This window comes from Chlamydomonas reinhardtii, chromosome 12, assembly GCF_000002595.2.
Source record: "Chlamydomonas reinhardtii strain CC-503 cw92 mt+ chromosome 12, whole genome shotgun sequence".
Taxonomy (NCBI): Eukaryota; Viridiplantae; Chlorophyta; class Chlorophyceae; order Chlamydomonadales; family Chlamydomonadaceae; genus Chlamydomonas; species Chlamydomonas reinhardtii.
In genome coordinates, this window is record NC_057015.1 from 344466 (window position 1) to 365884 (window position 21419).

The 21419-nt window shown below is 64.1% G+C and overlaps 5 protein-coding genes across 5 annotated transcripts; 2 read left to right on the forward strand and 3 right to left on the reverse strand.

Moving 5' to 3' along the window:
- Positions 1 to 108: 108 nt before the first annotated feature.
- CHLRE_12g494400v5 (uncharacterized protein) lies at positions 109 to 4324 on the reverse strand. The gene is made up of 10 exons (XM_043067976.1): positions 3979 to 4324; positions 3618 to 3719; positions 3241 to 3371; positions 2800 to 2935; positions 2325 to 2373; positions 2010 to 2070; positions 1765 to 1824; positions 1538 to 1630; positions 1201 to 1311; positions 109 to 986 (listed from the first exon to the last, which is right to left on the reverse strand). The coding sequence occupies exons 1-10, from the start codon at positions 4034 to 4036 to the stop codon at positions 573 to 575; spliced, it is 1215 nt and encodes a 404-aa protein (XP_042917934.1). The 5' UTR covers positions 4037 to 4324; the 3' UTR covers positions 109 to 572.
- Positions 4325 to 4439: 115 nt separating this feature from the next.
- CHLRE_12g494350v5 (uncharacterized protein) lies at positions 4440 to 12060 on the forward strand. Its single transcript, XM_043067975.1, has 13 exons — positions 4440 to 4699; positions 5103 to 5272; positions 5491 to 5559; positions 5880 to 5966; positions 6702 to 6807; positions 7032 to 7333; positions 7640 to 7750; positions 7980 to 8051; positions 8441 to 8590; positions 8909 to 9103; positions 9448 to 9630; positions 10146 to 10435; positions 10991 to 12060. Exons 1-13 carry the CDS (start codon positions 4585 to 4587, stop codon positions 11217 to 11219), a joined length of 2079 nt encoding a protein of 692 aa, XP_042917935.1. The 5' UTR covers positions 4440 to 4584; the 3' UTR covers positions 11220 to 12060.
- A 234-nt stretch (positions 12061 to 12294) lies between these two features.
- On the forward strand, positions 12295 to 14142 carry CHLRE_12g494300v5 (uncharacterized protein). The gene is made up of 2 exons (XM_001700479.2): positions 12295 to 12651; positions 13012 to 14142. The coding sequence occupies exons 1-2, from the start codon at positions 12602 to 12604 to the stop codon at positions 13379 to 13381; spliced, it is 420 nt and encodes a 139-aa protein (XP_001700531.1). The 5' UTR covers positions 12295 to 12601; the 3' UTR covers positions 13382 to 14142.
- Positions 14143 to 14151: 9 nt separating this feature from the next.
- Positions 14152 to 18844, reverse strand: CHLRE_12g494250v5 (uncharacterized protein). Its single transcript, XM_043067973.1, has 8 exons — positions 18510 to 18844; positions 18296 to 18344; positions 18065 to 18117; positions 17417 to 17491; positions 16862 to 17191; positions 16513 to 16605; positions 16221 to 16345; positions 14152 to 15885 (listed from the first exon to the last, which is right to left on the reverse strand). The coding sequence occupies exons 1-8, from the start codon at positions 18573 to 18575 to the stop codon at positions 15795 to 15797; spliced, it is 882 nt and encodes a 293-aa protein (XP_042917936.1). The 5' UTR covers positions 18576 to 18844; the 3' UTR covers positions 14152 to 15794.
- A 54-nt stretch (positions 18845 to 18898) lies between these two features.
- CHLRE_12g494252v5 (uncharacterized protein) lies at positions 18899 to 21204 on the reverse strand. Its single transcript, XM_043067974.1, has 3 exons — positions 20999 to 21204; positions 20623 to 20797; positions 18899 to 20352 (listed from the first exon to the last, which is right to left on the reverse strand). Exons 1-3 carry the CDS (start codon positions 21021 to 21023, stop codon positions 19239 to 19241), a joined length of 1314 nt encoding a protein of 437 aa, XP_042917937.1. The 5' UTR covers positions 21024 to 21204; the 3' UTR covers positions 18899 to 19238.
- Positions 21205 to 21419: the final 215 nt, after the last annotated feature.

The window sequence follows — 21419 nt, forward strand, 5'->3', positions numbered from 1 at the left end:
AGGCAGGCAGCCCTGGCCGGTGGCCGGCATGGCGCGGCCCTGTCGTGCTGGCATGGTCCAGCTCTTTGCGGCAGTCCATGGGAGTCGTGTGTGCGGTGGGGTGGCCTGTGCCAAGACTGGCAGGCTGGTGGGCACTGAGCGGATGTCTCAACAGTCTCAGCAGCAATGTGCTAACCTGGAATGCGGTTGGCGCCTGAAAGACAGCTTTCACGAGAACGAGGGAAGCCCTTGCCAATACGTGCCAACGTGCCGGAGACTCGAGCAAATTCAAGCAGTGAGGAACACCCACAGCGTAGGCTGCGTAGCGGCTCAAGTTAGCGGTAACGTCAGCTGACTTTACCAGCAGTCAACAAGCAGTAACACGTCCGTCATGCGCCAGCTCAAGCCATAGAACATGCCTGCTATCCTCTGAGAAAGCCCCTGCCGCCCCTGACTGTCAGGAGGGAATGCTGTGTCAGGAGCTATGTCAGGAGCTAGCCTAGGCCGACCACGCTGTCATAGCGCCGCCCGAATAGCCAACAATCCACAGGAACAACCTCCCGACACGACTCACCGCCCTCAAGTCCTTCGCACTACTTCGCCGCCGCTGCCTTCCCGTCCGCGCCCGTCGTTTGCTCCACCACCTTCCCCACAATCGCCATCAGCGGCGCAATGCACGCCTGAGGCGCCACGCCCTCCAGCCCTCCCTTAACCGCATCCGCCCCCGCCGCCCCAGCCGCCTCCGGCAGCACGCTGCGGCCCGCGTCCGCTGCGGCGCCTAGACCTGGGTCCAGCGGCAGGCGGCCCAGCAGCGGCACACCCATGTCGGCACACATGCGCGCCGCACCGCCGCCCTCACGAAACACCTCGGCCCGCAGCCGCAGCTGCGCCCCCGGGAAGCGCTCCGCCAACAGCGCCAGCACTGCGGCCGTCACGTCCTCCTCCTCCTCCTCCTCGACTGCCGCCTCGGCAGCCCCAGCCCCAGCCCCAGCCCCAGCCGCGCCGTCCTGTGTTTGGGCATGCAAGCGGCAATGTCAAGAGCAGTGCGATTTACACCAGCGTTGGCCCGCCCTGACATCACGCGCGCACACTGCCCTCGTGCCCCTATCAGACTTCCTACCTAGCCCAACGCCCCGCCGCCGCACGTGCACCCGAATGTGCGGCCAGAGGGCGGCGGAACTCGTTTGTGCACACACGCAGTCCCACGCACCCTCCACGCACCCGCTTGCTGCGCACGGCGCTGAATGCCGCCCGCTCCACTGGCAGCACCAGGCCCGCCATGTTCTCCACCACACCCAGCACCGGCAGTCCCACTTTGCGACAGAAGTTGACCTATGCCGAGGGGGAGAGGCGGCGCAGATGTGGGGCCGGGCGTGCAAGGCACGTTGGCATTAGACTTGGCAGTAGGACTCTGACAGTTGCTCAAGTGTATTGACCCCCACCGCACGTGCAGCACGCAACGCGCGTCCAAGCCCCCGACTCCCACTCCCATCCGCCTGCGGCCTTGCGGTCCTTTGCAGCCCCCCGCCTCCCCTCCCCGGGGGCCCCAGCTGCTGACCTCCTTGCGCACGTCGATGATGGCCACATCCTGCGGCGTGGTCACAATCACTGCCGCCGCGCCGCCACTGCCGCCATCGCCTAGCGCCGCACCCTGTTGAATAGACGACGAATCATTTGAGGTGCCTGGTTCAGCCGGCAGACAGGTTGGAACCCCTATTAGTATTAGACACATACTACCATATCCGCTGCCGCCCCAACCTCCAACCCCAACCCCAACCCCCCGACCTGCAGGCACTGTGTGATGGTGATGTGCTCGTCACTGGTGCCGGGAGGCGCGTCCACCACCTGCGCGGCAGAACGGAAGGGCCGGTTTCCATTCCACGCATATGCACGCGAAAGAACGGGGACACCAGACTCAGGTAAGAAGCGGAAGGCTGATGTACCGTAAGGGTATGCCCTGATCCGTTTCCTAACCGAACACTCCCCGCCCCAACCCAAACCCTCCCTCCTCTCCGCCCCCCCCCCCCCACCAGGTAGTCCAGCTCGCCCCAGTCCACATCCTTGAGGAACTGCTTAATCAGGCCATTCTTGCTGAGGGAGCAGGAGGGGGAAGGAGGTTGGGGAGGAGGAGGCATGAGGGCTGGGCGGGAAGCGAGGGCACTTTGGTGCGCTGCTGCCATACGTGGGACGTTTGCTAGTCAAGCTACATCATATACGATGGGGACGGCAGCTGGCAGCTGACAGGAGAGCAACACCGCGAGCGCGCGGGCGCTCCACTGCGTTGGCCTCGCTCTTAGGAGCTACCACTGCAGCACTACCCCGCCCTCCTGAGGCCCCGCCCTCACCGTGGTCCACGCCAGATGACGGCCTCGTCGGGGTTAGGCAGCATGAAGCCTGTGAGTGTGTGCGGGGCAGGAGCAGGTGTCATCGCAATCCTCGTCACTCCTCTTTCCGGCCCCCCTTTCCGCTCACACCATTTGCCTTTTCCCTTCTGCACATCGAACGTCCCGCCCTGGCGCTGGTCCCCTCCTCGGCGCCCGGTCTCCATTGATGTCTTCCAGGTGCGTATTAATTCTATTAAACGTGTGCCTAGTCCGCATTGCTAGGTAGGACGTGCGTACGTCTGTTTGAGCCTGGGTGGCAGTTCCTAAGGCGGCTACAGTCAGCACGGCCCACATGCGCAAGACCGAAGAGCTCACCACCTTCTCTGCACTGGTTTGCGGGATGATCACGCTCACCCCTCGCTCTTTTGCATGGGGTTCGGTTCAGTTTGGGCTGGTATCTACAACCCTCCCTCCCCACCATCCCTGCCACACGCACCAATGCTCATGACCGCCAGGTTGTCCTCCACGTACACGGGGCTCCAGCCAGCGCCCGAGGAGTGGATCTCCTGCCCCTCCAGCCCCAGCATCTTGGGCACACTGGGGCCGCAGATGTCAATGTCGAGCAGCCCAACCTGGCGGGCAGGCAGACAGGCAGGCAGGCAGGCAGGCAGGCAGGCAGGCAGGCAGGAATGCAGGAGTGTGTTAGCAAGGAGGGGATTGTGAACATCACAACATAAAGCCCTTAACAGGGGCGTGTTGCTATTCGAGAGTCGGTCCAGACGTTGGGGAGCCCGAGGCCCGCCGCTGCCCGCCTCTGCCCTGCTACAGTAGTTATCCTCCCGCCCCTCCTCCTTGCAGCGCGACTGTTTCCTTACTGGATTGGTTCAACGTTAGCCCCTCCTCCTTCTTAATAACGCGCGCTTCGCCACCGCCCCACCTCGAAGCCGCGCCGCGCCAGCGCAAAGGCCAGTTGCGCCGACACCGTGCTCTTGCCCACGCCACCCTTGCCACTCAGCACCAGCAGCTTGTGCTTCACGCGCGACATGCGTGCCGCAATTGCAGCCAGGTCTGTGCAGGTGTGTGTGCAGGGGTGTGGTAGGGAGCGTGTGAGGAGGTCTGCGGCAAGGCAGCGTGTAGGCTGGCGGCTGGGCTGCCGCCGCGGAGGTTTGCAGGAGCCTGCTTTGCATGGCAGACAGTTCTTGGACAGGTGCAGGCAAGCAGCCTGCCGTTGTCTTATCCAGAGCCGTCAGCACTTCCTCCAAAACACACCAGGCTTGCAGTGCTGCAGCGTGCGCCGCCCGCCCACCCGCCCACCTGGGTCCGGCCCCTTCGGCGCAGTGGCGCATATGCTCTGGTTAGGGCAGCCGGCGCAGGCGGCGGACTTGCCCGCCTGGTCGCTGGCGGTGCCTGGGCAGTCTGCAGTGTGTGTGCGTGTGTGCGCGTGGTCACGTGTGTGCATTGCGTGAGCTGTGAGGCAGCAGGAGCAGCCGGCGACAGGAGTGCCACATGTTGTGCACGCTGTGAGACGTGCAATGGTGGCTGTGTGCCGTGCAGCGCGGAGGTCCCTGGCCCGCGGCACCACTTCTTTCACGCGGGTCCCAGCTTGTGTCTGAGAGCCGCGGCAGCGTACGCCGTACTGTTTGCACCCTGCTCGGTATACCCTTGAGGAACTCACGCTGGTTGGCGTTGTCCGGCACCTCGCCGGTGGGTGCTGCGCTCGCGGACGACGCCATCACGAGCACTCAGCCTCAAAGTGTCTCCCTCCAACTAACGCACAGAGGCTCCTTCAGATAGCAGCAGTGCAGGCACACGACTGCACAGCAGTCCCCAGGGACGTTGGCGGGTGGTTGGCGTCGCGGCGAGGACTGGAGGCAGCTAGGAACGATAAAGTGTTTTTACTGTGTTTGTAAATGCAGCCAGCAGCAGGATTACGTTGGCGTGCACAGACTCGCTGCAGTTTGGCCGGGACCTGTCAGGATAGCAGGTAGCTTGCAATAGCGCTTTAAGGTTATGTCCTACTTATATTGAAGAAGTCAACCGGCGATCATATAACAAAAACGGGTAGCACTCCAATCCCGGCCATCGCCTCGCTCACTGTCCTCAATACGTCTGATGTCCACTTGCTTTGAACTCGGTGCAAACTAAACTTTGCAATAGGATAACACGAGAGTCTTACGCCTTGGACTGTCGCTTCAAAATTGGTCTAATTTTTCCTGAGCGCACGAGGGCTTCTCTAGAAGACCTGGGGTGCACTTGAGCTGCCTTAAGCAAAGGCAGCAAGATGGGCCGAGCGTTGCTCTCAGCCCTGCTGCCGCTGGCTCTGGCTTCGTTGGCGCGCGCATACTATGTGCCCGGCACGTATCCCGCGGAGTTTAGGATTGAGGATCCCCTCCAGGGTAAGCGCGCAGGAACCGACGGGGCTTGGGAAGCTGTCTGCGGACAGCCGAGTCGTGTGCAACAGTGATCGGGACGCGGAACTTGTTGATACGAGCGAGCATATGTCGTTGGAGAGTGCGACAGTGTCATGTATTTCCTGAGGCAGAATGTGTGGGCAGCGAGGCCGGGCTGGCGTCGAGCGCCCTGTCGCAAGTGGCGACCGAGCGCGTCAGGCTGACACCCCCTGGCACGTCCGGCCCTGCGCTGGCTTGCTCGCTCTTGTCCTTGGTCTCCGCCGGCCGTCCTCGGGCTCATACGCCTGCTGCCTTCACTCAGCCTGTCAGGCGCCATGCAACCAGCACCAATTTCATATGCCGCTAAGCATACACGGCGCTGATGCCCGGCCGGTGCCTGCCCGCGCAGTGCACGTGAGCACGCTGACCTCGTTTGACACGGAGCTGCCTTACGAGTACTACTCCATGCCCTTCTGCAAGCCCAAGGAGGGCGTGCACCGCATCGCCAACACGGCCAACCCGGGCACCATCCTGGAGGGCATTCGGATAGAGAACTCGGTGTACAACTTCACCATGAAGGTGGGGCTAAGAGATGGGGGAGACGGGGCGACGCGGGAGGAAACGCGGTGGGGTTCAGGTGACGTGTCAGGGCTGGAGCTGCGTTGCTGGGAGCCGGACATGCGCCAGCGGCGCTGCCCCAGTGCACTGCGGCGCCCGGGTTGCTACCAGTCCCTCGTTGCCTGCGGTCCGAATGCTGGTCCCCCGCTCCTGCCCGCGCTGTGCACATGTACATACAGGTTAAGCAGACGGGCGTGCTGGCCTGCCCGGGCGGCTCATACGGCAAGCTGACGGAGAAGGAGGTCAAGGTGTGCACATGGCGGCGGTGGCGGTCGGGATGCGGGCTGTAGGCTGGAGTTGCGATCGGGGCTCGCTGGCTTTCTGGTTGGCTGGCTGGCGGCTGGATGCTGCAGCTGCGGATGGGTTTGAGATGGCGGGGGCCCGAGGGCTGACGCCAAGTGCATCAACGATCTTGGGGGCATTTGGGACCGTCCGCCTCTTGCCGCTGCCAGTGAAACTCACGCCGCAGCGCCACTCCGGGGATACGCACGAGTTGACGATTGTGCCTGAACCGCCACGCAACCTGCGCACACACGCGACCCCGCCCCATCTACACCAACATCCACAGACGCTGAAGCGGCTTATTGACGGCCGCTACCGCGTCAACTTCATTCTGGACAACCTTCCTGTCACCGTGTACGACTTGCTGGACGAGGTGCGCGTGGGGCTAAGGCGGGAAGGCGGAAGGCGGCCTTGTGGCGGGAGGGGAGGGCGCGGCGCAGGCCGAGTGCCGAGGCCTGGGGTGTGGAGGGGCTGATGGTGGTGGTGATAGTTTTTATCTCTTATAAAGGAAAGCGGCAACAGCCAAGGAGCCGCTTCTAGAAGTGCACCGCGTGGTTTGGGCGCAGCGCCCCGCCGCATCTGCCGGGCGGAGCACGTCGCGCGGATGTTGGACTCTAAAGGCCCCAGCGGAGCTGGTGTGCAAGAGCGGCCACGCGCCCAGCAGGCCCGGCACATCAACAGCAGCATAGCAAGCGCGAACAGGCAGGCTAGAGTTGCAGCCGCGTCATGGCAGGTATTGGAGACAGAGGTTCCGGGGTCCTGCTGGCCGCCGGTCGGCTGACGCCGGCGCTCCTGCGCCGCCGCGAGGATCAAGCCAGGCATGAATGGCCGGCAGCTCCAGCGCCACACCATCGAAGCAGCAACAGCTGCTGCTGCTTCCAAGGATGAAGGGGCAGGTGGCATGTTTGTACTCGTATGAAAACCAGAGCCACAGCTCGGGTGTCGACGCGAGGCGAAGCTTATGTGGCCACCACCCCCATGTCCAGCAGCCTACCGGGCCGCAGCGCTCTAGCTGCCAGCCCTCACGCAGTTGCACCTCGCGCCGCCCACTTCGCCTGCTCAATCCTGCACCCTGCCTTCCCTGCTCTGCCCTACCTACTCATCGCAGAAGAACGAGTTCCTACGCCCTGGCTTCGAGCTAGGCTACAAGCAGGACGGCAAGTACTACATCAACAACCACCTGGTCTTCAATGTGCTGGTCTACATGACGCACGGTAAGGGCGCGTGTGGGACGCAGGGCGCAAGGAGGCCGGCTGATACGCCACCTTGTGGACTGTATGGCCGGCTGGGTGCAGCCGCGCTGTGACATGGGTTAGGACATGGCGGCGGTCCGTCCTCGTCTGCTCCACGCCTGTGGTGCCCGTGTTCGCCCTTGCTCCTCTTGCTCCTCGACTGGCGCCGGCTGCACCCCCCTCCCCCGCCCCCTCCGGGCTTACAGGCGAGTACACGGCAGCGCGTGAGACGTACGCTAAATCAATGGCGCTGGACTCACTGGACGCGCGCCGCCACGCCCACCGCCATCTGCTGGCCGACTCCCCCTCCAGCTCCTCCTCCAGCTCCTCGGGCTCCTCCAGCACAGGCGCGGCAGCTGATGCTGCCAGCGACGACGACACGGAGGACCCGCCGTTCTACATGGTGGTGGGCTTCGAGGTGTCGCCCTGCTCCATCCACCGCACCTCCAGCCACGACATCGAGGACATCGTGTGCGGCGTCGACGACAACGCCCACATCAAGCCGCAGGTGCGCCCTGCCGCTGGCGGTGGCCTCGTGTGCGCAAGCGTGCGTGCGTGTGTGTGTGTGTGTGTGTGTGTGTGTGTGTGTGTGTGTGTGTGTGTGTGTGTGTGTGTGTGTGTGTGTGTGTGTGTGTGTGTGTGTGTGTGTGTGTGTGTGTGCAGCAGGCCGTGCCGACTGCGTCATGGGGACGCGCGCGTGCATGGTTGTGCATGCCGAGCCACGGGATAGCTAGGCTTGAGACACATGGGGTCGCTAGCCCCCCTGGCTTTGCGCTGAAGTCTCCCCTCCGCTCCGTGCCGCCGCCCCCCGCAGGAGATTGTTGTGGGCGCGGACATTGTGTACACCTACGACGTGTACTGGCAGGACAGCAAGATCAAGTGGGCCTCGCGCTGGGACGCATACCTGCGCATGCCCGGCGGCAAGGTGGGCGGAGCGGGGCCGCGACAGGCGGGGGCAAAGGCGACGGGCGGGGGATGCGGGACATGGGTGGGTGGTACGCTGTTGAGTGCGCGACGCGGCGAGGAGCTTGGGACGCAGAGAGAGGGGCTGCCTAGCCGCCGCCACGCCTCCAACGCCCCATTCCCCTGTCCTCTCTCTCCCCACTCACCCCTGTGTCTCTCCCTCCTTGCCTCGTCCTGTCGTGTTGCTGCAGGTGCACTGGTTCTCCATCGTGAACAGCCTGCTGGTGGTGCTGGTCATGGCCACCATCGTGGGCATGATCCTGGTGAGCGCCGGGCGGCAGGCAGCAGAGCGGCAGCAGGGCGGGGCAGGCGGGACAGGCGGGACAGGCAGGCAGCGGGGGCGGCAGGGAGGCAGCGCTGGTGGCAGCAAGGCAGCGGGTGCGGCAGGGAGACACGCGGGACAGCAGGCAGTATACCATAGTAGCAGGCGAATCATTTGGACGGGTGTTGGGGCCGCAGTGCGCGTGTGCCGTACAATCTCTTCATTCAGGCAATTCTACCCGGGCGCTCCTCTCTTGTCCTTCCGTCCGCCCGGCGCCCCGCCGGCCCACCGTCTGCTGTTCCTGCAAAATTGTTTACGGACTACCACTTATTCAACTACTCACGAGTGTCCCCGCCCCACACACATACACCACCATCACCACCCCCGCAGGTCCGCACGGTGCGCCGCGACCTGCAGAAGTACGAGGCGCTGGTGGTGGAGGGCGGCGGCGGCCCCGACTCGCGCGAGGAGGCGGGCTGGAAGCTGGTGGCGGGAGACGTGTTCAGGCCGCCCGCCAACAGCGCCTCGCTGGCAGTGCGGGTGAGGGGGAGCCTTTGTTGGGCCGGGGGTTTCGTCTGTTGGCCGGGTAGGACGTGCGGCGCGGAGTTGGGTGCCGGCAGCGAGGTGGCAGTGCACGTGTTGGTGGGGTGGGGTAAAGGAAGCGGGGCGCGGCCCGTGGGCTCATCTGGCAACGCGCGGTGCACGCGACGCGGTGCGGGGCTGCGGTGGGCACACGCCCCTGCGTCCACTGCTGGGCTGACCGCCTGGCTGACCTACACGTGCACGTCCGGACACGCGCACCGTGCACCACCACCACCCTGTGCCTCCCTCGCTGCCTCCCTCCCTGCCTGGCCGCAGGTGGGCACGGGTGTCCAGATCCTGGCGGCCTCGCTGGTGACGCTGGTGCTGGCGGCGCTGGGCTTCCTGTCGCCGGCGGCGCGCGGCGCGCTGCTGACGGTGGGCATCCTGTGCTTCGTGTGCCTGGCGGGCCTGGCGGGCTTCGCGGCGGTGTACGTGTGGGGCCTCGCGGAGCGCTCCTTCAACAACTGGCAGGTGGGGCGAAGGGGATGGGGGCCGGGGGCACGCGGGCGGCAGCAGGGGGTTTGAGGGCAGGTACGGGACAGGGTGCGGGGACCGACCGGGGGACAAGGGCGGATGCCACCAGGACACGCTGTCCGAGGACGTGGTAAACCATCCATGCGCGCGGGTGCTTCGTAAAGGAAGGATTGGCGCGCTGTGCTCGAGGATTTGCGCGCAGATGTGGGCGGGGCGGGGCGGGGCCCTCCCTAACTCATGTTCGGGCCAGCACACACACGTGCACACACACGCACACACACGCACACCCTCTTCCCTCAACTCATCACCGGACACCCGCTGTCCTGCGCGCCTGCTGCCAGGGCGTGGCTGCGCGCGTGTCGCTCTACTACCCCGGCCTGAACCTGCTCATCTTCACGGTGCTGAACCTGGCCATCGTGCGCACCGGCACCACGGGCGCCGTGCCGCTGGGCATGTACTTCAGCCTGGTGCTGGCCTGGTTCCTGGTGTCCACGCCCCTGACCTTCCTGGGCGGCATGATGGCGGTGAGAGCTTGTGTTTGTGGGGGGGGGGGCTGGCCGTGCGGGGGGAGGAGGGAGCAGTGGGTTTTGCCGTTCATGGGGAACGGAGTGATTAAATCACAGGTTGATGGGGGAGGGGGAGGGAGGCAGGCTAAACAGGACGGAGCAGGGTACGCAGTGAGTTGCAAGGACTCATGAGGCTGTACGGTTGTGAGTACCAGCCCAAACTACACCAAATTAAGCTAAGAACACAGGCGGAGGCGTTAGTTGCAAGCGGTAATACTTATGGGAGGGGGCCGAGGCGCCATAGAGCAGCAGGGCAAGCGGCGCCGGCGATGAATGTCGCCGTCCGGGCGAGCTCCGTGGCACGCACAACAGCACAGGACAGGCACGCGGAGACGATAAGTAAAACTCACGACTTAGCTGGCGACCTGGAAAGCAGCCCTGACGCCAGGCAGGGAGGGGGCAGGGAACGCACCCCTACGCCATCCCTGCATTCACCAACGACGGCCTCGCCCCTCTGCCGCCCCGCCCCGCAGATCCGCATGCCGCTGCTGGATTGGCCCGTCAAGACCAACCAGATCCCGCGCCATGTGCCGCCGGCCCCCCTGGCCGCCAACCCCACGCTGCTGTTCCTGGCTGCGGGCGTGCTGCCCTTCGGCACCATGTTCATCGAGCTGTACTTCGCCATGACCAGCCTGTGGCTGGGCTACTTCTACTACCTGTTTGGTTTCGTGCTGCTCATCGGCGCGCTCACCTGCATCATCAACGCCGAGATCAGCGTGCTGTGCACCTACGTGCAGCTGTGCGCCGAGGACTACCACTGGTGGTGGGTGGCGTGTGTGTTTTGGAGGGGAGGCAAGGGGCGGGGAGGGGATTAGGGTTGTGGCTGGGTTGCTGTTGGTGGGGTTGGGGATGGAGTGGGGCAGGGCTAGGCGTGACGCATGGAAGTGCGGAGCGAAGCAGTGGCTGTCCACGCGCCGCCGTGGTCGCGGTGCATACCTCCTCTTCCTGCGCACTTCTCCCGGTTCTCACCTACGGCTTCCGGAGATGCGTTGATGCCATTCCTTTCCCTAGCCCCACCCCATGCCCCACGCCCCTTCTGGGCTACGCCTTCACTTCTTCAACAATCATGAACGTAACCCCCCCCTCGCTCTCTCACACCCTCGCGCACACACCCCACACACGCTCTCTCACACACACACACACGCTCTATCTCACACACACACATTCACACCGTCGCTTTGCTGCATCGCATACACTGTCTTTGCGCAACTTTTCCTTGTGCTCTTTAACACATTCACACGCACACGGCTCGATCCTCTTTCTTGATACTCTCCTAACACACACACGCACACCCTCCCACGCCCGCACACGCATGCAGGTGGCGCTCCTTCAGCCGCGGCGCCAGTGTGTCGCTGTACATCGGGCTGTACGCGGTGGGCTTCATGGCCTCCAGCCTGCCCACGCTGTCGGGCGCGCTGCCGGTGTTCATCTACCTGTGCTACATGTCGCTGTTCGTGCTGGCCTTCTACTACGCCATGGGCACGCTGGGCTTCGCCGCCAGCCTGTGGTTTGTGTACTCCATCTTCAAGGCAGTCAAGGCCGATTGAGAGACACGTTCAGGAGGGGGGAATTTGGGTGGGGCGAGCAGCGAATGCTGGTTAGAGCGCACGTGGAGGCGCTGGTTGTGTGGGCCGTGTGGGCTGCGTGTATGAGGGGCACTGCGAGGTCGGGGGCACCGGCATCGATGCGATGCGGTACAAGGGTTGCTGGGCGAGGCGCACATTCTTGAACGGCTTGGGCGGCATCTTGGGTAGGTACTAGGTAGAGCCTCAGCAAGACCGTAGGTGCCAGTTGAGGCTGTGGCAGCGACGGCTGCAGCCTGCAGGAGGCACAGCTGCGTGGTTTCAAGGGCGGGAAGGCGCCGTTGGGGAATGCGAGTGTGTGCAGCCAGGTCGCTGCTTAGCCACGGAATGTCATGGCGTGTGTGCGCCCACTAGATGCGCCGCCTATATGTGTCTGACAGTGAGAGTGTGCGTGAGGTTGCGGGGGTATCTGTGAATGCTTTACCGGAAGCGACCTACTGTACAAAGAGGCTGATTGTGCGGGGCTGCGGCGATACTGCTGTTTGTAAGCCGGAAGTCGGGCAGGCTCATGCGGAAGTCGGGCAGGCTCATGCGGGCGCCTCGCTACCGTGGAGGGCACTGTATGCCTTGGGTATAACACGCATACGCCTAGTGCGGTAACACAAGGGAACTACAGCGTCGCAAGACGGCAAGAGGACGGGCGAGGAGTGGGTGTCCGTCCGTGTCCGTCGGTGAGCCAGGAACGTGGGGACGCCCAGCTGCTTCGGGCCCGCCCGCAAATCCCTGGCCCAGTCGCGCAGTGCCAAGAGTCGGGGCTGCCCCGCGAGGAGGCAAACACGCGAATGGGATGTAAGGACAAGACAGGAGCGGCGACCGTTGGTGGCCAGCGGGGAAGGCTGGGAAATTTGGGGATGTCCCGCGTCGGGCCTGCCTCAAACCGTGTGGCGCCCGTGCAGGCGGGGATGTGACCGGGCCAGCCATCGATAGCAGTGCAAGCGGCGCGCCCGCGCTTGCGCGAAGCTGACACGGCAGGGGCAAACCGCTGCCGCCCGCCATTCAAATGCTACATTTACTCTTTCTTGGGAACTCGGTGCCCGGCCCGAGCCAGCTCGCCCGGAACGCCACTGGCTATTGCATATGACAAGAGCAGTGCCCGCGTGCAAGCCGCGCAGCGGGTCTTGCGGGTTTTCGCGCGGTCAGTAACGCGCGCTACGGGCACGAGTCAGTGACAGTTTGCACTCGCCGTACCCTCCCTGGCGAACTTCCCATACAAAGGCCCGTTCTGTCCTTTCTTGCTCGTGTTATAAATAGCCTACAGCCCTTTTCCAAACATTCAAGCTTCATTAGCGCCTACTCGCTTATATCAAAAGACCCCTTGAAACTTTTACTCGCTCTCTACATTCACGATGGCTGCTCCTTCTTCACTGAACATGACCGGTGACGCCCGCATTGACTGGTGAGTGCGAACGCGGGGCAGGGCCAAAGCAGGGGCCGACGCGGCGACGGGTGTCGTCATTCGCGATGGACCGGCAACCTGCGTCGCGCTTCGTAATCGGGTGTTTGGCCGCTCGTCTGGGGCCATTCGTGACGTGTAGATGCTGAAATAGGCGGCCCCAGAGGCAGGGGATGAGTTTGACCGCAACCACCCTTTGGTTGCATGCTCCTGTCAGCATCTTGCTCGCTCCTAGGCAGCCTTGTCGGGCTAGAATCGGCGTGCCATAAGATTGGCGTGGCCATGAGACATGCAAAAGTCATCGCTGCGATGGGCCTGTCGCTGACCGCAACCGCAACCCCCTTCACGTTCGTGCTGCCACAGGTGGCCGCAGCGCGACACCGCCTTCGCCGGCGGGAGCTCGCGCACCTCCCGCGCCTTCAGCCCCGTTGTGGGCTCACCCAGCCCCTACGCGACACCCAAGCTTCCCGAGACCATTGACTTCAACCCCAAGCCCGCCGCGCCCGTCGTGCCGGCGTCTCGTCAAGGGCTTTACGACCCCTTCGGCGCGTTTGACCCGGCCCCGTGCCTGCTGGCGGCGGCCCTGGGTAGCTATGGTTTCCGCCTGCACCCCCAGCCGCCCCTGCGGCCCTTTCCCGTGGCGGCGGCCCCGCTCGCACCGCGTCAGGTCGACTGGTCCTGGAGCCCGCTGTACGCACGCGGCAGCAGCATTGGTGGTGGCGTTCAGTGGTGAAGATAGCTTGTGCTTGGCGGTAAAGATACGGTAGTGGCATGCACCGATACGGTACACGCGTGTGCACACCCCTTCACCTGTCCCATCGCATCCATTTGCATGTACATAGCGCTTCATGCGCACATATTGCGGTTTTGTGTTTGCATTTGTTTTGGTTTGGTGTTTGTCAGTTTGAAAGTTTGAGGTTTAGATTTGAGCTGGGGACGCGTGACGGAGATGCTGGACACAATAATGCAAGAACATATTCAGGAAGAAGACTCCACCATGCGGACATGGACTGGAAGAATGCATGCTGACACGGGCCACGGCCCTTGCTTGTAACATCAATACGGTATTGGTGCGTGCGTGTGCATCTTCTGCTGGCTGGGCGTCTCACGCAGTGGCGTGTTCAGTAAGTCCTTGCTTGGGGAATTTGTAAGCATCAAAACGCTCCGCGGATGCCAAGGGACGCTTACACTCCCCCCCCTCTGGACGGGAGCCGTCCTCGGATCCCAGCGCCGGCCTATTGCGGTCGCCGAATCATAGGGCATAGGCGCGTACAAGCGCACAGCATTGTTTATAGCCAGCGTCATCGGCTTACGAGAGTTGCGCGACTTGTCTCAGCACCTCGAGATTTGCATCACGTCTGATACAATCGAGATCGAAGAGTGTGGGAAGCGCGGATCGACCTTGCGACCTGCCGGTCTATCGCATTTTAGAGCAGTGATCAGGTGCTCGAGTGCGTTATTCGGTCTCGATACCATATGTAAGCATCAAAACGCTCCGCGGATGCCAAGGGACGCTTACAGAATTGACTCGAAACTCAGGGGTGGAAACATCCACTTACTTGGCTCCACAGCTGGGCACATCAGCCAAGCCAACAGTAGCCCTGTATTTGTTTCTAAGAGAGTAGTTACAAAGGAGAAGGGAGGGAAGGCGCAGCACCACACCGACACAACCTGCAAAGCGAGCAAGCAAAACACCAGGGACAACCGCACAAGCCACCGAAACCCAAGGGCATCCCTCCGGGGCAAAGCAAGGGCAGACCAGGGCCCCAAAAAAAGGCGAATGAAGCAACCAAACTCACATAACACGGCAAGAAACAGACGCAGGGGACAGAGCGGAAACCCGCACGCGAGCCCAAACCACCTCGAGAACGGGAAACCTCCACAGGCACACACGCACATCAGTGCGCCGTTTCCCCCGCACCAAAACACTGCAAGCCGGGCCCCGGGTCCCAAGCAGGCCAGGAACAGAACCAAGCGGCCGCGCGAACTGACCCAGCAACAAAGCAGTCCAAAGCGACTACACCGGAATCACTGCAGGCGCACGACCACGCGCAGTCACACACGCACCAACCCGCAGCAAACCGGGCATGGGCCCCACGTAATTCGGGGCACACAGGCAGCAGCCAACCGACCTCCACAACAAAGCAGACCAGCTACTGCACAGCAACAACCGCCGGCGCACGAACAAACGCAGGCGCACACGCACGAACACGCCACCAAACCAGGATAGCACACTACTAAGGCCCCGCCCGCCCAAAGCGCCCGCACCAACTTCGCGTCCGGCTCTCTGTGTAATACAGGTGTAGTCTGACTGTGTGGCAGGCTAGGTAGAGTGGAACGACGTGCGAAGGCAACCACAGCAGACACACAAAAGGCACACGGTGCGGCCGTATGTGAGGTGAAAGCCTCCACAGATGAAATCTCCGAGAAGTGCTCAGGCGCAGATAGACGCGGACGTGCAGGAGTGCGAGTCTGCGAGGCCGGAAAGAGCGCCACGCGCGTCTCCGCCCGAGGGCTGCAGCTCCTGGACTACGTGGAGCCGCTTACAGCGAGAAAGTCATCGACCAATACCAGAAAATGCAGGAATCAGTGTCGCGAGTCTGCTCTCCGCTGTCTACGTTCCCCTCGTTCTCTGCCAAATGCAACATCCTTTCGTACAGCACCGCACCGCACCGCACCAGCAGCAAGTGGCGCCAGCACAGGCGCCAGCACTTCCACCACTTCACTCGGGTCGGCGGCCCTACCACGTAATGAAAAAGCCGCATAACAACGAAAGGTCCACGGGTGTGCGCATAAAGGGTGTGTGTGTGTGTGTGTGTGTGCGCCACAGGTCAATGTGCTGGTCACCGTGTTGCCTAACCGCCCTGATCACGCATTGGTCTTGTCTGTGCCATGTCCGTAAGCGGTGGAACGCGACACGGCCTCCACTGCCCCCCCTCCACTGATAGCTCAGCGCTGTGATGCGCAGCTGCACAGGCGGCCCACACAGGTCGGCGCCGGCCCCACCGCCGCCACCACAACAGCGCCCCGCCCCCTCCGCCGCCCCCACCCCGCCCCGCCGCGCGCGCCTCGCCTCACCGCCACCACCACACGCCCCGGCCCCTCCACGCCTCGTCCCCCGCCCCGCCGCACGCGCCTCGCGGGCATCAGCCATTGTACCTCTCCGCCAGCGCCGGCGGCGGCTGCTCCTCCATTATGGTCGGGTCACGAGCCAGGTGCTGCGCGATGGTGGTGCGCCTGCGTGCGTGTGTTAAAGAGCACAAGGAAAATATTACGCGTAGGACAGTGTATGCGATGCAGAGTTACGGCCACAGATGTGTGTGTGTGTGTGTGTGTGTGTGTGTAAGTGTCTGCGTGTGTGTGTGTGCAGAGCGTCGGATTGCAATCAAGACGCTGGGTGCACGCTCGTGCGGCGCAATGCTGCAGCAGCCACTGTGCCATGACGCCGCAGCTCTTGGCAGGCCTGGGCAGGCATGTCCTGTCCTCCCGTCACCCCCCGCTCTCCCGTGCTCATCCCGCCACTCCGACAGTCCCACAGTCGGCGGCAGCCGTCATTGTCACCTCCTTCGCACCTGTCAGCCAGGTAGGTGGCGTGCAGGAAGGAGTGCTCCGCCTCTGGCCCCAGCGAGGCCGCCGCCAGCACGCAGTGGCGCAGGTAGGCGCGGCAGGGCAGCACGTCGCCGCGGCCCCACACGGCCTGCAGGGGTGGGCGGGCAGGTGGATTGCCGGGTGCGGCCGACCTTGGCAGCGGTGGCGGCCGCGTGGGAAAGAAGGAAGGGTGCAAGGCAGAAGCATGCTCAACATTGCATTGGTTGACGCCACCGTACATACACACACACACACACACACACATAGCACACGGACCTGAATGCCGTGCACGCCCCAGCGCCGCTCCCACTCCTGAGGCGGGCACCGCATGGCCTTGTAGTCGGCGTCCGTGTTGGCCGCACACACCACCTGCGGACGACGGGGGGGGCCCAAAGCATGAGGGGCTTGGAAGGAAGAGTTCTGCTGTGGGCGGCGCGTGTCACACGCAAAACCCAATGAGGTACGGTACACAGCGTCATAGCCCCCATCGTGCTGTTCCTCCAGCGCCCCAGAACCCACGCGCTTTCGGCACCACGACTATCACCGCCACCGGTGCTGCCACCAGCACCAGCACCATCAGCACCAGCACGGGCAGCCCCGTCCAGCCCTCCGGTCACGGCCTCACCGCCTTGCGCCCCAGCGCGCGGCCCTCCAGGTCGGCTGGCTGCACCGCCACGAAGCGGAACTCGTGTTCGCGGCCGATGAAGGCGGCCACCGAGTCCCGCGTGGCCGGCACCTCGAACAGGGACACCACCAGGGGAGCCGAGGGAGCCGCGTCGGCACAGGAGGAGGAGGAGGAGGAGGAGGAGGAGGAGGAGGAGGAGGAGGAGGAGGAGGAGGAGGAGGAGGAGGAGGAGGAGGAGGAGGAGGAGGAGGAGGAGGAGGAGGAGGCTGGGGAGGAGGTGGAGGGGGGTGCTGGCGTGATGCGCTCCACGCTGAGGGACGCCACCTCGCCCTGAGGGCAGCGTGGAGGCGGCAGGAAGGGAGGGGGCTTAGGGCATGACCTGGTGCACGCCGCCGACGATCCGCTGTCCGGCGCAACGCAAGGCCGCTGTCCTCACCGTGGCATATAAAACCTCTGGAAATGGCCAAACGTGAAACCAATCCCTTCGGTTTGTCGGGGATAGAGTATGAAACCCCCTACACACATGTACGGCAAGCTAGGTGCGGCACCGCGCACCGTGTCGGGCCGGGCGATGCCGCGGACGAAGAAGACATCCGCGGTGTGCGCGAACACACGCCGCCAGCCGTGGATCTGTGTAGCCGGTGCAGACGTGCGTGGAGGGGCGGGTGGAAAAATGAGCGGCGGCGAGCACGCGCACGCGCCCGCGTGTACGGCGGCCCTAGGTGCCCCCCTCGTTTCAGCTTGATTTGGTTTAGTTTAAGCTGGTGTTTACAACTTCCACCCCCCCCCCGCCCGCCACGTCCGCAGCGCCACAGGCACCGCCGTGGCGTGGCACCAGCCGCCGTGGCGTGAACCGCCGCAAAACTGTGCCTCTGCACCCCCCCGCACTAGACATTGGCACTTCAAACTTGTGATGTAGCCACTCCGTTCTACATGGACGGCTACCCCCCGGCTGGTCGCCAGGTAAGTCGTGGGTTTTGTTTGTCGTCTCTGCGTGCCTGTCCTGTGCTGTTGTGCGCGCCACCGAGCCCGCCCGGGCGGCGACACTTATCGCCGGCGCCGCTCGCCCTGCTGCTCCACGACGCCTCGGCCCCCTCCCATAAATATTATCGCTTGCAACTAACGCCTCCGCCTGTGCTCCGCTAGTTTAGCTTGGTTTGGTTTAGTTTGGGCTGGTATTCACAGGCGTACAGCCCCCCGCACCTGGCCCGCTCGGAAGTTCACCAGGTTGGGGAAGGTGAAGCGCGCGCTCCGTTCTGCGGCCGGGAGCGCCCTGATGTCAGTGCCATGCAACAGGCCAGGCACAGACACCTGTGCAGGGCAGATGCCCCGCCGCGCACACCCTCCACAGCAGCCGCACGACGCCAAGCCACCGTGCCATGCCGTACACACCCTCCGAGATGTGAGCCTGCCCTGACGGTCCCGGCCCCTCACCTGACAGCAGGCTGCCGAAGCCGGCAACGGTCATGAGGCCGGCGGAGTCCTGCTCGGCCGGGATCAGGGCAGTGCCGCCGGGAGCGGCGAGAGGGAGACCAATGACAGGCTGTGTCGTGGCTGTGTCGTGGCATCATCCATCCCCCACCGTAAGCAGCCGGTTCCTACTTCGTGTACCAGCCGTGCGTATTGTGCCCTCACCACCAATCCTTACCGCCAAACCCGTGAATTCATCATCAAGCTCGTCCTCGTAAACCAGCAACCGCGACGAGCCGGACATGGCCTGGCCGTTCACACGGCCGCTGGCACTCGTTGCTCGCTGAGTTCTTGTCAAGTATTCTTTCCATAAATTACTACTAGACGTGAATCGCGTGCCGAGTAAGGGTGGGCCCAAGCTTCTGGCGCCACGCAGGGCTCGATGGCCCCCTAACGCTTGCTTATAAAGCATAAATACTGAGCATGAATAATGAATGCAGCCGTTCAAACAATGGGCGTAACTACCTTGGGGAATTCAGGGCTGTTCGCCAGGGTCAGAGCGGAGGGCTTGCGAGAAATATCCGTGTATTACCCAAACAGAAAGACATCAAGACATCAATTGTGATGCTGAATTAGCAGATTGCAACCTTGACATACCACCACAATCTGCTACTGCCGCTCCGGGCCAGGCCAATCCCCACAGCCTCCGTGTCACCAGCGGGGGCCCGCCCGCACGCTTTCTGGGCGCCTTAGTCTACAACAGCAACCGCAGAGTATGCTGGCAGCCAATGTGCGGTACCCCACAGCTACGGCTGCCGTGTGTCGTCCGTGCAGATTGCGGAACCCGAATCACTTGCACAGTCCCGCCCACATCACCCCTTCCACCCGCTTCATAGGCATTGGCATGCTCACCAGCGCCACCCAGCCCGCTTGCAAGAATGCAATCCAGGGTCCGAAGGCTCCAATGCTACAGCGCCCTGCTGTCGCTGCTGCCGGCCGCCTCACTGCCGTCACTCAGGTAGTCTTCCTCCTCGCTCTCGCTCTCCTCCTCGTCCTCCTCGCCCTCCTCCCCCGCCACCTCGGCCTTGTCTGCTGCAGCCTCGCCCACTCCAGCCCCAGCTGTTGCTTCCGTCCCCGCGTGCACAGCCCTGCCTCCTCCCGGCACTACCACTGCCCCCCCTGCTATTGCCTCCGCCCCGGCAGCTGCCGCCGCCGCTGCAGCCGCCGCGGTCCCCCCCTTCATCTGCCTGCTCGCCCGCGCCTCCTCCGCCTTCACCTGCTGCCTCAGCTGCCGCGCCTGCGCCCGCCCGTTCTGCTTGTTGATGTGCGCCCGCCGACTGGATGCCGCCGCCGCCGCCAGCGCCGTGGCACCACTACCGCCTCCACCTCCCCCACCTCCTCCAGGGTCTGATGAGCGGCGCGGGCGAGCCGACGCCCGAGACCGCCGATTGCCGCCGCCAACAACAGCAGCAGCAGCAGAAACGCCGCCGCCGCCACCAGTCGCCGCCGCCCCCGCCGCCGCTCTTCGAGCTGCCACACGCTTCTCTGCTTCCGCTGCGGACCCACCTGCGCCACGTGTTGTTGCCGCAAGCTCTGTGGCGCGGCCGGGCCCTGGCCCCGGCACCTCCCCGCCCGCTGCGGCGCCCGCAGCGGCCGGCGGCTCAGGAGCATGTGCGTCTCCTGCCTTGCCGCCGTCTGTAGCACCCCCTGCACTGCCGCCGCCACCGCCTCCCGTGCGGCTTGGATCTGCAGGCTCCGGCGCCGCGTGGCGAGGAGGGTTTCCCGCCGAGCTTGGGATGCTGGTGCCGCCGCCGCCAGCTGCAGCAGCTGCTGCCTTGCAGCTGGTGCTACTGGCGGCGGCACTCCCCGAATGAGCCGCGCCCCGGCCGCCGCCGCCCGTGGGTGCGGTGCCGGTGCGAGGCGGTGTGGGGAGCCGGCGCGGTGCGTTGCGGGTGGGGGATGCGGGGCTGCCGCCGGGCAGCGGGGCAGTGGGTGGCGGCGGCAGCGGGTGCGGCGGCGGCGGCGGCGCGGCGGCGGGGGCTGCTCGTCTCCGGCGGCCGGGTGACACGGACATTGCACACCTGCGTGTTTGCGTGTTGTGTGTGTGTGCGTGTGTGTGTGTGGGGGGGGGGGGGGGTGAACATACGGTGTTGGGTGTTCAGTTGTTGTCATGCGCTCGCTTGCGTTCGCTTTATGAAGTGAGCCCACGAGCCCAAGACGCCCGCGAACACCTGCAAGCGGCTATGTAAAACCCAACCCCGTAATCAGTGAACAATACAAACCCCGTGACCGGCACTCAGTAGCAGCAGGTGCGGTCGCACGGCAGAGGTGCCGAGAGGTAACTAGCTCACCGTTGCGGCCCGACGCGCTCTTTGCCGCCGCCGCCCGCGCCCGCCTCCCCTCCTGCTCCCGCCTGCTGCTGCTGCTGCTGCTGGCCCCCCTCGCCCGCCGCCCCGCCCAGTGAGGCGTCCGAGGCGGGCCGCGCACCCAGTGCTCTGAACTTGGCGGCCAGGCGCCGCGACTGGGCTGTGGGGTGGGAGGATTGGGGGGGGGGTGGAGTGAAGAGGCGGATGGACGTGTGGGATGGGGTTGGGGCTCGGCGTCGGACCCACCGCGCCACTGCCACGACTCACAACCACAACCACCTCCGGTAGGGGTTGGGACCACAGCTACACGCGTCTGCAACCTCAAGTGCTCTCCTTCTCTCCCTGCCTCCCTGCCTCCTACCCCACGCCCCTCCCCTCGTTCGCATCCAGGTGAGTATGTTAGTATAACCTTGCAATTAGTTGGGCGACGGGGTCCGCGCGCGGCTCGCACTGCTGACATGACTTCGGAGCTGCTCTGGACTGCTCCTTCCACCTGCCGCTACACTGCCCAAGCCCGCCCGACTACATACGGTGATGTATAACGACTCGCTTATACAGCTGCAGTTCTCCTTGCCGCGCGACTGTTTCCTTACGGGATTGGTTCAACGTTAGCCCCTCCCCTCCCTCACCCGCGAACCCGTCCAGTGCGGCGCGGTGGCTGGCCCAGGGCCTCTTGCCGGCCAGCGACAGGGACAGGTAGCGCCAGCACACGGGGCCGGGGTAGTAGGTGTCGTGCTCCAGAGGCAGGCCCACATACACCTGACAGGGGGGGGGGGCAGGGT

Coding starts and splice junctions, on each gene's coding strand:
- CHLRE_12g494300v5 (XM_001700479.2), top strand. CDS start 12,602: ATGGCTGCTCCTTCTTCACTGAACATGACCGGTGACGCCCGCATTGAC. Junction 12,652..13,011: donor GGTGACGCCCGCATTGACTG/GTGAGTGCGAAC, acceptor GTGCTGCCACAG/GTGGCCGCAGCGCGACACCG.
- CHLRE_12g494250v5 (XM_043067973.1), bottom strand. CDS start 18,575: ATGTCCGGCTCGTCGCGGTTGCTGGTTTACGAGGACGAGCTTGATGAT. Junction 18,118..18,295: donor CTTCGGCAGCCTGCTGTCAG/GTGAGGGGCCGG, acceptor TCCCGGCCGCAG/AACGGAGCGCGCGCTTCACC. Junction 16,346..16,512: donor GGGGCGTGCACGGCATTCAG/GTCCGTGTGCTA, acceptor CCACCCCTGCAG/GCCGTGTGGGGCCGCGGCGA.
- CHLRE_12g494400v5 (XM_043067976.1), bottom strand. CDS start 4,036: ATGGCGTCGTCCGCGAGCGCAGCACCCACCGGCGAGGTGCCGGACAAC. Junction 3,720..3,978: donor GCCGGACAACGCCAACCAGC/GTGAGTTCCTCA, acceptor CACACACTGCAG/ACTGCCCAGGCACCGCCAGC. Junction 1,631..1,764: donor CCATCACACAGTGCCTGCAG/GTCGGGGGGTTG, acceptor TCTATTCAACAG/GGTGCGGCGCTAGGCGATGG.
- CHLRE_12g494252v5 (XM_043067974.1), bottom strand. CDS start 21,023: ATGCGAACGAGGGGAGGGGCGTGGG. Junction 20,798..20,998: donor AACGAGGGGAGGGGCGTGGG/GTAGGAGGCAGG, acceptor CCCACCCCACAG/CCCAGTCGCGGCGCCTGGCC. Junction 20,353..20,622: donor GAGCGCGTCGGGCCGCAACG/GTGAGCTAGTTA, acceptor GCAAACACGCAG/GTGTGCAATGTCCGTGTCAC.
- CHLRE_12g494350v5 (XM_043067975.1), top strand. CDS start 4,585: ATGGGCCGAGCGTTGCTCTCAGCCCTGCTGCCGCTGGCTCTGGCTTCG. Junction 4,700..5,102: donor GATTGAGGATCCCCTCCAGG/GTAAGCGCGCAG, acceptor CTGCCCGCGCAG/TGCACGTGAGCACGCTGACC. Junction 5,273..5,490: donor TGTACAACTTCACCATGAAG/GTGGGGCTAAGA, acceptor ATGTACATACAG/GTTAAGCAGACGGGCGTGCT.